General features: G+C 41.9%; 1 protein-coding gene across 4 annotated transcripts in view; it reads left to right on the top strand.

Moving 5' to 3' along the window:
* Positions 1 to 14012, top strand: part of GRAMD2B (GRAM domain containing 2B) — a 185041-nt gene that overhangs the window by 117054 nt on the left and 53975 nt on the right. For all 4 annotated transcript variants that reach the window (XM_029619444.1, XM_029619453.1, XM_029619473.1 and 1 more), the window contains one exon: positions 5962 to 6046. In XM_029619444.1, coding sequence (XP_029475304.1) covers positions 5962 to 6046 — 85 coding nt within the window. The remainder of the gene's footprint in view (positions 1 to 5961; positions 6047 to 14012) is intronic.

The following is a 14012-nucleotide window of genomic DNA, read 5'->3' as shown; positions in this document are numbered from 1 at the left end:
GCTCGGGGGGGGGGGAGAAGCAGCCAGCCTGTGTGTGTGTTTGAAAGAAACTGGTCAGACAGCGTGTGTGTGTGTGTGTGTGTGTGTGAGAGACAATGAAAGTGACTGCTCTGGGAGATGATTGATGTGTATGTGAGAGTGTGAGACATTAGTCAGGGAGGTGACTGTGTGTGTGTGTGAGAGAGAGAAAGCATGGGCGTAAGAAGTCTGTTGGGGGGGGGTGAAAGCATGGGAGTGAGAAGCCTGATTATGTGAGAGAGCATGGGAGTGGGAAGCCTGTGTCTGTGTGCATGCATGAGAGAGAGAGACTGGTTGGTAAGGTGACGGTGTGTGTGAGAGAAAGAGACTGGTGTGTGTTAATGTGAGAGAGAGCATGTGATTCAGGGAATGAGAAGCCTGTGCACGTGTAGAGCGAGCATGGGAGTGAGAAACCTGGGTGTGTGTGAGACACAGCATGGGAGGTAGAAGCCCATATATCTGAAAGAGAACATGGGAGTAGGAAGCCTGTGTGTGTGTGTGCATGAGAGAGATCAGGTGACTGGTGTGTGTGAGAGAGAAAGAAAGTGATTATGGGAATGAGAAGCCTGTGCATGTGGAGAGAAGAAGTATGGGAGTGAGAGACTGGTGTGTGTGTGTGTGAGACAGAAAGTGATTATGAGAGTGAGAAGTCCGTATATGTAAGTAGAACACGGGAGTGGGAAGCCTGTGTGTGTGTGGCATGAGAGAAACTGTTCAGGAAGGTGACTGGTGTGTGTGTGTGTCAAAGACTGTTTGGGAGATGATTGGTGTGTGAGAGACAGAAACTGGTCATGGGGCATGACTGGTCTGGTGTGTGTGTGTGTGTGTGACAGACAGACAGACAAACATTGGCACTAAGGAAGAGGACCATGAGTATAGAGCTTTGCTTCTGGTGTGTGCCATGGCCTGCCTGGAAGGGGTAAGTAAAGGTGGCTTTTTAAGTTTATTTTTCTTGATTGACTGCCATTTTAATTATTTAATATTATGTGATGTCTGCTTTTTTGAAATATTTTATTGGTGTTTGGAGAATGTTTAAAAGTTTTTATGAGTGTTTTAAATTTTGGATGTTATTCTGTTCATAGCTGTTTTGAAACATTTATTCTGCTTATTAGTGTAGTTTTACAATTATTTCTGTGTGGGGATCTATAGCTGCTTGCTAGTTCTGTTTTCCTAATAAGTGTATTGGTTTTTAGGGCCTGATTTAATATTTGTAGTGTTGCCTTTTCATAGATAGGGTTGCTCCTGTTTGAGTGTATTCCATAATACAGGTGTAACTGTGTGCGGATTAGTTTATGTGCATTACTACAGATCCTGGGAGTATGTTAGGTCGGTTCTGTGTCTGTTACCGAGATGAGATTTTACTAGCATGTAAGCGTTTGTATCACTTATTTGTTGTGTTTTCTCAAGAGGACATGCATTGGTGGTAAACTGCTGTCTTTTCATAAGTAGGGCTATTGAGCCTGGAAGTAGGAGTTTGAGTTGCTGTTCCTGAGATGGCACCAGAACCAGAATATCTTTTTTGTAGAGTGAGTTGTATGGGGAATGTCATAATTCTGATTTACATCCATTATTGTGGGTCAGGGGGATTCCCGTGGATGCAAACTGTACTTTTACATCTAGCCCCGTGACGATCATGGGTCAGTGTGTAATGCATGTGAGAACCATCTGTCAGGTGTGTCCCAACAGAAAAAAGGTTGAGAACCACTGTTCTAGGATATACATGTTTAGCTCTTTCTGTCCCCATGTGCTTTAGAATGAATACCACTGATTGTTTATAATAGCTGCCCTTGGAACAGACTCCAACCAGATTATATCCTTTTCAAGATGTGGTCCTTAAAACTGTACACAGTATTCCAAATATGGTCTGATCAGGGAGTTATACAGGGAACTAACACCTCCCATTTTTCTATTGATCATTTCTCTCCTTATGGCATTTACCATAACCTTAACCATCCATTTGACCACCCTAAGACCATCCAATAGGGTCACCCTCAGATCTCGCTCTAGTTTAGTGCATAGAAAAATTTCATTCTCTGCTGGATTGCTCCCTTGGGTTTTTGCAGCCCAAATGCATGATTCTGCATTTTTAGCATTAATTCCTAGCTACCAGACTCTTCACCATTCCTCTTGATCCCTTCTCATGTTTACCATATCTTTCTGGCTCTATACTCTATTGCAGATCTTGGTATCACCCCAGAAGGCTAACCACCTCCAAGCATCTTTCTGCAATATTGCTCATGAAAATGTAGAAAAGAACCAGTCCAAGGACCGATCCCTATGGCACACTGTTAATACCCCTCTCCTCAGTGTGAGCTCTGTTTTCCTCTACTCTTTGTTGCCTGCCACTCAACCATTTTCTAATGGAGACTGTCATTTCAAGGTCCATACGAAGAGCACCCAATTTATTTAGTAAATATTTTTTATGTTTGCAGAATATAAATTTGATGGATAAATAGATAAATCTGTCACCTATGTGGATCTGTATCAAAGGCCTTATCGAAATCCAAGCACACTACATCTGGAACTTTCTCCTGATCCAATTTTTTGGTCACCCAGTTAAAGAAAATTGATCAGATTCATCTGACAAGACCTGCCTCTGCTAAAACCATGCAGCCATGGCTCTTGTAATCCATTGGATTCCAGAAACTATATAATCCTCTGTAATTCCATTAATTTATCCACCATAAACATCAGTCTAACTTGCCTGTAGTTCCCAGCCGCCTCCTCATTTTCCAGTTTTCTGCACAGGAATCGCATCTGTCTGTCTTGAGTCCTCATACTACTCCTGGCTCTAAAGAACCATTGGAAAGATCAACCAGTGGAGCTGCCAGAACTTCTCTAAGATCCCTTTAATGCCCTCTGTATCCCATCTAGCCCCATCGCTTAACCTAGTTTGTTTAGCTAGCTCCTCATTCACACACTTTTCTGAAAATCAGTTGAAATGTAATTCACTTCTGTTGCTATTTGTGTTCATTTCATGTGGTCCTGCTCCTACTACTTCACAGTGAACACCAAACAGAAACATTTGTTATGCAGTTTCACTTTTTCCTCATACGCCTCTACATATTTCTTCCCTTTTACCTCTGAGTCTCACAATACCACTTTTGTACTTCTTCTATTAATTACATGTATCTTAAACATCTTCCCCTCCCCCGCCATTTTACCTCATTTGCGCAGAATTTTAAGTTTTTGTGCGCAGATTTCCCCCCTGGAGTACTAATAGCAACCATGCAAGGGGGTTTAGGAGAGGAAGGAAGTGCTGTGAGTGGTCTTGGAAAGGGAAATGGTATTTCTGTTTACACAAGTGTGATCTAAAGACTTCTGACAGAAGAATTGTTTTAAAGACGTAGTTGGGTATCCATAAGATTATAACAAACATATCTAGTCAATACAAAAGTTCCTCCTACAATCTGTTTGTGCATTTCTATTTTTGCCTGTGTTTAAAATAGCTTTTTAAAGCTTGAGAGACAAGTAAGCACAAGACACAGCAACAAATCTCTGAAAATACACTTTAGTGTAAAATCGCATCAGATTACTTGATATTGATCCAGCCATCACTTGGGCAAACTTTTAATAACATTCCCCCACCTCAGTGTATGAATACGCTCGCTCACGGCACACCTGGAAATAAGAGAGAAAGTTGCACATTCTTGTCTGTGGGGGATGTTTTTCCTACGCCCTTTCTGTATTTGGAAACTATGTAAGCATTTTCTAAAGTCATAATAAAAGCTTTCAAATGCTCTGCTTTTATAAAAACATGACACTTTTTTTTTTTTTTTCTTCCACCTAACATTTCACCTAGAAGTGTTGCTAGTGCAGTGTGTAAGTGTTTTTTGTTTTTTTTAATAAATAAATCCAGACCTTCCTGCCTTTTAAGGATCATTTTCTCTAATCAGTTTTCTTTCTTGCCCTAGTTCTTAATCCACCAGGAATTAAGCACATCATAAACCAGTTACGGTTTCCACTAGGAATGCTAATCTTGTCCTTAATGCATCCGTTTATATTCCTGTCACCTTGTGTCAGACTTATTTTTAAAGTATTTTCTTTGATTTTATTTTTTTTTCCTTAAAATGCAGGGAAGCATGATTATCTATTACACTTGAAAGTGAAATCCTTTATTTTGGGAGAGGGTGGGGGAAGAGGAACTGTAAAATCTTTAAAGGAAAAGCATGTTTAATCAGACTCCTTCCAGATTTTCCCTACATTTGTCTTTTTAACAGAATAGGAGCAAAGGAGTAATTTCACTAACTTAACTGAAAGGGGACAGCAGAAACATCTTTATAGAGATGTCTTTATTGAAAACTTGAGAGCTCTTTGCATGAGGCCAAATGTTCATGACTTACAGAAACCTGATTTAAAAGTAAATAATTTAAGAATGAGTTGCAGCAAATTGCACATGACGCATGCTTTGCTCCATACAGATAAATAGAAAAAGCTACTACCAAAATATATTCGATCAGCTCATGAACAATTAAGTGAAAATTTAATAATGTGGTGTTATGATATTCAAAACACACAAAGAATACATCAATAAAATTAAACATACAGCAAAAATATTGTAAACAATTTACTTTTAATTACATTATTCACAAAACCTATAAACAAGCTGTATATAATATTCCCGTTCTCACAGCAATGCAAATTTCACAAGCATGCAAGAAATCCCCACCAAAGTCAGAAAATCTTTTCAAATATAGGGCTGGATTTTCTAAGTTTGCAGAACTTAGAAAATCCGGTGGTCGCAGGGGAGCGAAACGGGGGGGGCGGTCCTGCGCTAGCTGGCAGCGATCGCACCGCCGCCGCGCTGAATAACTACACCATAAAGGTGTAGTTATTGGGCACGAAATAGGCAGCGAAAAGGCTCCTTTCCTTCTCGGTGTCCGCACCGTCCTCGCAGAGTCGGCCCCAATGACACCCCCCCCCCCTCGACGACTCCTCTTCCGGGGCCGACTCCGCCCCGATGTAGGTAACACAGGCGTGCGCTACCTTCGCTAGCTAGATAGTGCGATAACCTTAGAAAATAAGGCCCTTAGTCAGTTTCACAAACCACAGTGAATCTTCAGCTTTTTCCAAATATTCCCAATCTCACAGCATTACAGATTTCACACATATACAATTGTATGCTGTGAGGTTGGAATATATGCAGCCTCTTTTATAGGTTTTACTTGTGAACAATAATGTAATTTTATGTTTAGACATCAAACACAGTAAATTGTTTACAATATGTTTGGCTGTATGTTTGAAAGCTGTGCAATGATTACCGGTATATTGATATTCTTTGTCTTGAATACCTTAGTAACTCTTCACACACAACTTTTACATTTCACTTAATTGTTCATGATTTGATTGAATATATTTTGGAGGTAGGTTTTTTTTTAATGTATTTCTTTATTGTGATTATCTACCCATATAACAATCTTCATATATTATATTACCATTCTTGTTCCATATAGGGCCATGTTTGTGCCTCAGTCTTTATCTACGGACTTGCATATATCCTGAGTACCCCTGACCTGACCCCTGTAGTTCCTGACATTTGAGTGCTGCCTCTAATTTCTCTGTTCATAAAAGCTTATAACTCTTCTCCAGTACAATTGTTCGGCATAGCTAACGCACTAAACATACACAATGAAATGACAAACACACAAGTCTGCTAAAACCCATTTTAAATCTGTAGTCCTGCTCCGCTCTGCCAGGAGTATTAGAGGTTGAGCAGTACGTGTAAATGAATGAATAAATACTCCATAAAGTTTCCTATACCGGACACACTGGATGTTGAGAGCAGAACACTTATTTTGGTCTGCGTGGTTTCAGACCAGTATACTGGCTGAAGTTTAGATTATCCAATATTTGATTAATCCATATCCTAAATCCTGTGCAACACTGAGCACGTTATTTGTCACTGGCTCAAGTTAAAGTGTTTGGTCTCTTTAAAATTTCTAGGTCAAAGGTTGGCGAGTCACCCTTTGTAACCACTGACACTAAGAATGAACCCAAATTGGAAAGGAAAAAAGCGTGGCAGACTCAGGTGAGCCAAGAACATAAACTGAGTTATAGCAGGAGGAGGATTAGGCTATTGTCGTGCTCCGTATAGTTTGGAAAGCAGATGTTAATTTCAGCAGAAACTCAATAGAGCTGTTGCTATTCTCCTTTTATGGGTAAATATGGACAGAACTGGAATTACTTTGTAACTTTAACCAGTAAAGTAAAGCATGCATGTATATGAAGGCAATGGAACTGAAGGAGGTGGCCGAGGTTGAGCATGCATTCATGCCTGCAAGCAAAAAAAAGAAATACTTCAGCTGGTTTTTCACCTATTATCTCAGGTGGGGGGAGGGGGAGGAAGCGAAACTTATCTCCAGAAGCATAGGTGTTAATTGTGGCGGTGAACAAATATTCACAAAGACCCAAAAATAATAAAAACCTAAAAATTGGGGGGGAGGGGGGAACAGACCTATTCTTGTTTTGTTGGGGTTTTTTTCCTTATTTTTAAAATGTGGAAATGTTCCATGTTGACCATAAAACTGAAAAATACCAGAAAACTGTGAGTCATGTGTGTGCCAGAGGAATGCTGGTTGCAGGAGAGAGTCCACCATTGAGCACTTGGCAATCTTCTGCATTTCAACATGGCTGAAAGCAGAGCTGCAATCCCAGCTTTCAGTGCCGAGGTTGTGAGGCACTAGAAAAGGTGCTTTTTGTTAATACATAACCAGCATAAGTGGTTAAAGAAACACTCCTTGCCATCAATTCTTCAGGATAAAGATTTTATTTTTTTTCTTAATGTTCCTCATTGGCTACTCCCAGTTCCTGTTTGATCTAAATACTGTAACAGGCTGTGTTTGTTATAAATAAACATTATGCTAGCACCACCTTGATCTATGCAGAGTATAAATGTCCAGGACAGAGATTCTTAAATAAGGAGCATACCTATGATAATGGATATATCTTTTTTTATTCTAAAATATATTTAACTTGCATGCATTCATGATCCCCCACCCATACAAACACACCTAGGTAAAACTACAATTAATATATATTCAAGTTTGTTGTAACCACTAAACTCTCTTGAACCGTAGGCTTGTTGGCCATAAAAAAAATGTAGGCCAAGTGGTCCTTATCGTTCATCTATTTTAGCGTATTAATTCAATTTCTGAGGAACATAGCTGATAAACCTGCTGGTTTGCATTCCTGGTCATAAGTGACTCTATTATTTTAAATGTTCATTTGCTTTTCCTTTTATTAAGACAAGTAAACTTTGTTTAACTTTCATCTTTTCCCTTGGGGTGTATAATTTCCCTTCAATAAAGTATGTATAACATTTGTCCCGGATGAATTATGCTCAGGTAACCCTTCTCTTCTCCAGGAGATGGGCCCTCTGGGTGCCTTCCATCCCATGGGGGGCGGGGGAGCTATGCTTCAAGGCGCTACTGGTGGTGCTAGCAATATGACATTTCCAAATCTTCGAGTCCTTCCCATCAGCACAGGGTGGCTGTTCTGAAAACAGAATTCTCTTTGCTTGAAATGATTTGTAGAGGAAGTTTTACAGAAGGCAAAGTATTTACAAATTTTGTATACAGTACATCCAATGAATTATTGGCTAGATTAATTAACTAGGAAACAAGGGGTTTATCCTACTGCTAAACATTGTGAGAACTGCTTTGACAATGCCTCTGAGGAAAGAAAGATGACTGGGTACCATGGTTAGTTCTGTTCAACAACTTTGTAAGTGATTATTGCACAGGGTTCAGAAGGAAGTATGTGCCATTTTGCAGGTGACCCTGAGATATGCAACAGAGTTGGACACCCCTGAGCTAGCAGACAAGAAGTGATCCAAGAAAGCTTGAGATGTGGTCTTAATGCATGGCAGTTAAAGATTCAATGCAAAAAAAAACTGCTCCCTCGTGTACTTGGGGTGCAGAGATCTAAGAGACGTGAGGGTTGAGAAACTGATGTGCACTGATCAGGAGAGAGCCCGTGAGGGTAATTGTCTGATCAAGCAGGGTAAAGTGGTAACCAGAGGGTTGCATGGGTCCGTAGAGAGGCACAACAAAAAGAAAAAAGGAAGTGTTAATGTCCCTGTACAGGTGGCTTGTGCCTCAACTGGCATATTGTGTCCAGTTCTATAGCCCGTTCTACCAAAAGGCTATAGATAGACTGGAGGTGGTCCAAAGAGGCTACCAAAATAGTCCTCAATGTAAACTGACATAAGAGTTGGAGTCCTAAATATCTCTACTTTCAATGAAAGAAGAGACAACAGAAATGTGAGAGGTGTCTGATTTATACCTTTGAGGCATTTGAACAAGAGGCGAACCTTCCTTTTTTTTTTTTTTTTCTCAGAGCATTGTCTTTCAACCTGCACTGACTGGATCACAGCCTCGTTCTGGCACTCTTGCTCTGCGTGGCTCAGTCACTTCGAGCCACATGGTGCCTGCACTTTTAGACTTCTTGGCCTCATTACAGGAACAATGCTGAAAGTATGGATACTGTGTGGCTCTCAAAGTTTGAGCCGCGTGGCATCTATACTCTCAGCACTATCTCGTAAGGGCTGCGAAACCTAAGAGCACAGACACCATGCACTTCAAAATGACTGATCTCTATTGAACAGGAGCATCAGGCCAGTGAGCAATCTGGGGGTGAACAGGAGCAGCAGGTGCTGGTGGCGAGATGGGGGCAGGAATGAAAGTGAGCAATGGATGCTGGGGAATGTGTGGAAGGGTGGGGTAATGTCTCTCTTCCATTGAGTCCTGTGGAAAAGTTTTGATAACCACTGCTCTAGAAAGAGGTCCTGATATAAAGCTCCAGTGAGGCAGATATCCAAAAACTACTTCATGCAAAGGATGGTAGATGTATGGAATGGATTCCTGGAGGAGTCAAAAATGTTAATGGAATTAAAAAAAAAAAAAAAAAAAAAGCTTTGGACAGGGGTGGCCAATTCCAATCCTTAAGTTACAAACAAGCCAGGTTTTAAGGATATCCACTATGAATAAGATAAATTTGCATGCACTGTCTCCATTGTATGTAGATCTATCTCATGCATATTCATGGTGGATATTCTGAAAACCTGGCCTGTTTGTGGTTCTTGAGGACCAGAGGTGGCCATCCCTGGCTTAGGATAAGCAAGGAGGATCCCTAATGGCAAAAGAGGGGATGGTAAAATAGCACTGGAGCAACCTGCAGAGAGCAGTGGTTATAGCCCCTGTCAGTAATGGTATGACTTTTTTTTGAGCTTCTAACATGGTTAGGGTAACCTACATGGAGAGACCATGGTAAAAGCTCAAACTTTAGCGGGCAAGGGGAGGCCATATTTTGACAGATGTCTCTAATTTTACTGAAAGTGGGGAAAGATTACAAAATGTGGTAATGTTAGAAGAGGTCTAGGTGTAGGATTAAGTGTTGGTCTTGTAGGAATCAAAGTTTGAGATGACAAGGCTGGAGATGGCAGGTTTGACCGGATTTTGGACATGCTTGGGACAGATATGGAAGGCAGAAGTGGATAGAGGTTTGATAGAGAAAGCAAAAGACAAGACGAGGCATAGGGGGAGGGAAGCTGGTTTTGGGTTATGTATGGGGATTTATATTATCTACCCAAAATAGAAGAATCTCATCTGGGTAGACTGGGTCAGTTTGGTCTTTATTTACCATCAGTTATGAATATTTCTTCAGACTCCAAATAGGGAGCTAATCCCCTCCCTGGCTTTTCCTAGCAATGAAGGGTTCATATTCAATACCAAGGCTTATTCCCTGACTCATTCATGTCACTTCAAATCATGGGCATGGATTTTCTAATTGGGGGAAAGATTAATCTGACGCAAAATATATGTTGGACCAATAGGACTCCTTGCTGGTGTTCCAGCATAAAACTTTACTGAATCACTTCTCCAAGAGAAATTAGGAATGTGCAATCCATTTGAAATGGCACAATAATGCAAGAAAACAGGCCTTTGTTTTATATGGTCTCAAACTGAAATTTTAAAAAATCACTAATTTTTTTTCTGTTTTTAATACATGCTATTTGCAAATACCATGCACCAAAATGTAAAGTGAAATGAAGAAAAATTAAAATGAAATGAGATACTTTCTTCTTCCACACAAATATCAGAAAAAAAAATCAGTGTGTACACCCCAAACAGAAATAATTTGACACATTTGTACATTTTCTTTCTGGTTGCCTGCTTAATATATAAATGATCATTAAGTACAATTGTGTTCCCTTGATTCTCCAGTTTGGGGTCCCCTCTGTATCCTCCTGGATTTCAGGGCAGCCCCCATGATAGCTAGCAAAGTTTCTCTCTTCTGCTGATGTTCCCCCTGTTGATACTTGGGATCAATGTCTTAATCTTGAAGCTCTGCTCTCCTCCCTGTACCATGTGGGCACTGAGACTGTTGTCTCTGCTTGGGTGAGCACCAGATGGATACATCTTTTGGTTTTTCTTCTCCTCCCAATGTGGCACCAGATTGGCACTCCCTCCTCCAAGCAATTTCTGCTGTATAGGCACAGATTCTAAGAGTGAATTCAAGTTTTATAAAAACACAAGGCAACCTCCAGCCACCAAAACAAAACTCCTAACTTGCAAAAATACTATCCAGGTCCTGTCCTACTAGAATCCAACACTAGAGGACCAGATGGTTTTTCATCTAGGTCTTGGGCAACCTCTGTCCCCTATCCTGGAAAGGAAGGGTGAATAAAAAGTTACTTTCCAAACAAAATGACAAAGGAACCAATTCACTAGCCACTGGGTACAAGCTAGCAGCCAAGCTCTCACTTGGCACCTAGGCTCCTTTCCAAGGCTTTGGGCCTACAAATCAAATACAGACGAGCAGGAGGTAGAAAGCTCCTGCTTGTTCAAACTCAAAAAATACACACAAAACCCCCCCCCCCCAATAGAGGTCACTCTCTGATTTATAGAGACAAATTTGGACCATTTCAGAAACCTCCCATGGGGGTGCTGTGAACATTTCTCTGTCTGCATGACCCTTCTACAAGGCCACATTCTTCTGTAAGATTCCCAATGGAGCCTTATAGCTATACACAATCTTTTTTTCTATATCTGAGTACTTAAAAATAATCCAGTCGGGGGGGATCACGTGATGTGGTGAGCGGGGTCGGTCGTGTCTGATTTCGCTCCGGACGGCTCATCCAGCCTCTAGCCTCCTCGAACCGGCAAACACCCCAGAAGCTGACTTGTAAGCAGTGGATCTGGACCCCCACATGTCCATAACCTCTTTTATGTCAAAATCGCCGTCAAATATGGCACCTAAATTGGCGAAAAGGGACAAAGATCATCCTAGGGGCCCAGATCCTAAAATGGCGCCCGGCACACCAAATTCTGCGCCTGGCGAAATTTCACCGCCGAATACTTTTTCTCCCGCTATGGTGCAGGCAATTAAAGAAGCGGTGCTAGCAGCTCTGGAGGGCAAGTTAACAGGGATATCAGACCACCTCGCGGAGCTACGCGACTCTCTTCAAGAATATACGCCACGTCTGACTCAAGTCGAGGAACGGACGTCCTCCCTTGAGGACACGGTCACGGACCTGCAAAGGAAAGTGTCGACGCTCGAAAATCAACTGCAGGAACAAACCGATAAATCTGAGGATCTGGAAAATCGTGCCAGGCGATCGAATATTCGTTTCCTAGGCATTCCGGAGACCCTGGAGGACAGTGCCCTGCGCCCTACTTTACTAACATGGCTGCCGGAGGCTCTGGGCCTTCCGGAGTTACAGGGCTCCCTGGAAATAGAGCGCGTACACAGAATCGGCATACGGGTCCCAGCTCAACCTCGCCCACGCGTTGTCATCACAAAAATTTTAAATTACCGTCATAAGGAGCTTCTTATGCAAGCAGCGAGGAAGAATGGAAATTTGAAGCTTCAGGGCGTTCCCGTGCGTCTGGCACCTGATTATTCGGCAAAAGTCGCTGCGCAACGGAGGGCCTTCGCATCCACTTGTGGCACGCTGATTGATAAAAACATACGTTTTATAATGCAGTTCCCAGCAAAGCTCCGCATCAACTATGATGGTAAATGGCAAACCTATAATAGCGTGGAAGACGCTACTAAGTTTCTGGATTCCTTAAACAAGTGACTTAAATTGTGACCAGGATCTTCCTGGGGTTTGAATACCTTTGTTTATTCTCTTATATATGGTGGGGGCTGGAGGCTGGCGCTGAGCCGCACGAACACTCATTTTTTATCTCTTTTTACCATAAGGGACTAGATGGTCTCTTTGGGTATGAGTGAGGGTTGTTGGGGTTGGGTGGGTGAGGGAGGGAGGGGCGTTGGTAACAAACAGTGTGTGGGATTGTGTGTGATTTATAATTTGCTCTGCCTTTCAATGGTGCTCTGTTTGTCAGGATACAGCTGGGCATGGGGAGACCTGGTTAGCTGGGAGCCGGTCTCCTTCTCTATATATGTAACGCTTCATTATTTTTTCATCAGTAAGGACGATCATGGGGAGTAACTGTAGAATAATATCATGGAATGTGGATGGTATGGGAACCCCTGTTAAGCGGAAAAAAGTTTTTCAACATTTGCAGAGACTACGCGTTAATATTGCCTGCCTGCAGGAGACGCATCTCTCAGATCTTGAAAGTAAAAAATTGTGCAGGGAGTGGGCCTCTGCTTGTTTCTTTTCCGCGGCCAAAGGCAAGAAAGGTGGAGTTGCCATTTTAGTACATAAAAATACCCCCTTTACTTTCCAACAAGAATATAAAGATGCAGAGGGCAGATTTATTCTGTTGATGGGTACTTTAGCAGGGAAAGAGGTGACTATTTGCAACCTTTATGCCCCCAATGTCTATGACTCCGGGTTTATTAATCAGGTGTATACACTCCTTTTGACCAAAAGCAAGGGAGAGCTATTATTAGTTGGAGACTTTAACAGCGTTATGAATAGTGCTTTGGATAAGTCCCATTTACCCAGCAGTTACCGATTGCACTCGGGATCTAATGTCCAACAATTGTGCCAAAAACTAAATCTTATCGATGTCTGGCGTACCTTAAATCCTGAAGTTAGGGAGTATACCCATGTTTCAAGGGCGCATGCTACTATGTCCCGCATTGACTATGTTCTTATCACCACCGCACTTTTTCCTCGTATTGCGGATGCGGATGTGGGCTCTATTGTAATAGCTGACCACGCACCCATTTGGGTGGACCTGAGGTTATCTGCCCAGCATTCAGGTCATAAGTTTTGGCGGTTCCCTGGTCAGTTAATGGAAGATAAAGAGTTTCATAGTTATTTAAACAAAAAATGGGACGATTTTGCCAAAAACAATGCTCAACATAGCAGCGACCCTTCATTATTCTGGGAGGCAAGTAAAGCTGTTCTCCGAGGGGAAGTGATAGCCTACACGGCTTTAAAAAGGAATAAATTAAATGCAACCATCCTAAAATTAGACTCCGAACTTAAGGATGCGAAGCGATCCTTGGCTATGGCGCCCACAGCATCTAATACAGCACATTACAGAGCTTGCCTTAGTGCCCTAAATGCTCATTTACATGTCAGAGCTCAACGTTCTCTGCAGGCTTCAGAGCATTTCTTTTTTCGATATGGAAATAAATCAAGCAGGTTGTTGGCCCGTTTAGTAGCCATCAAGAGAAAGAGGACTTTCATTGGCAGTCTTACTTCTCAGGCGGGAGTCACTTCTCACACGAGCACAGATATTTGTGAAATTTTTCGTCTATTTATGAGCGTTTGTACAGTGAAGATAGACTAGGGGGGTCGGCTGAAGAAAATTCATTTTTTGAGAATCTAAGGTTACCCCAGGTCACACAGATACAAAGAGAGTTTCTGAGTAGGCCGATATCGGTAGGAGAGGTGCAGGGCGTAATTAAAGCGTGTAAGAACCACAAAGCCCCAGGTCCCGATGGCCTTTCCTCTGAGTATTACAAGATATTGAGTTCCTCCCTTGCTAACGACATGGTATCCTTTTTTAACCATGCATGGGATATCCAGCGGTTTCCTGGTCAGTTCAATTTAGCGTACATCACAGTGT

The sequence above is a fragment of the Rhinatrema bivittatum genome, chromosome 1, assembly GCF_901001135.1.
Source record: "Rhinatrema bivittatum chromosome 1, aRhiBiv1.1, whole genome shotgun sequence".
Classification (NCBI taxonomy): Eukaryota; Metazoa; Chordata; class Amphibia; order Gymnophiona; family Rhinatrematidae; genus Rhinatrema; species Rhinatrema bivittatum.
This window is presented reverse-complemented; position numbering and strand designations above follow the sequence as displayed.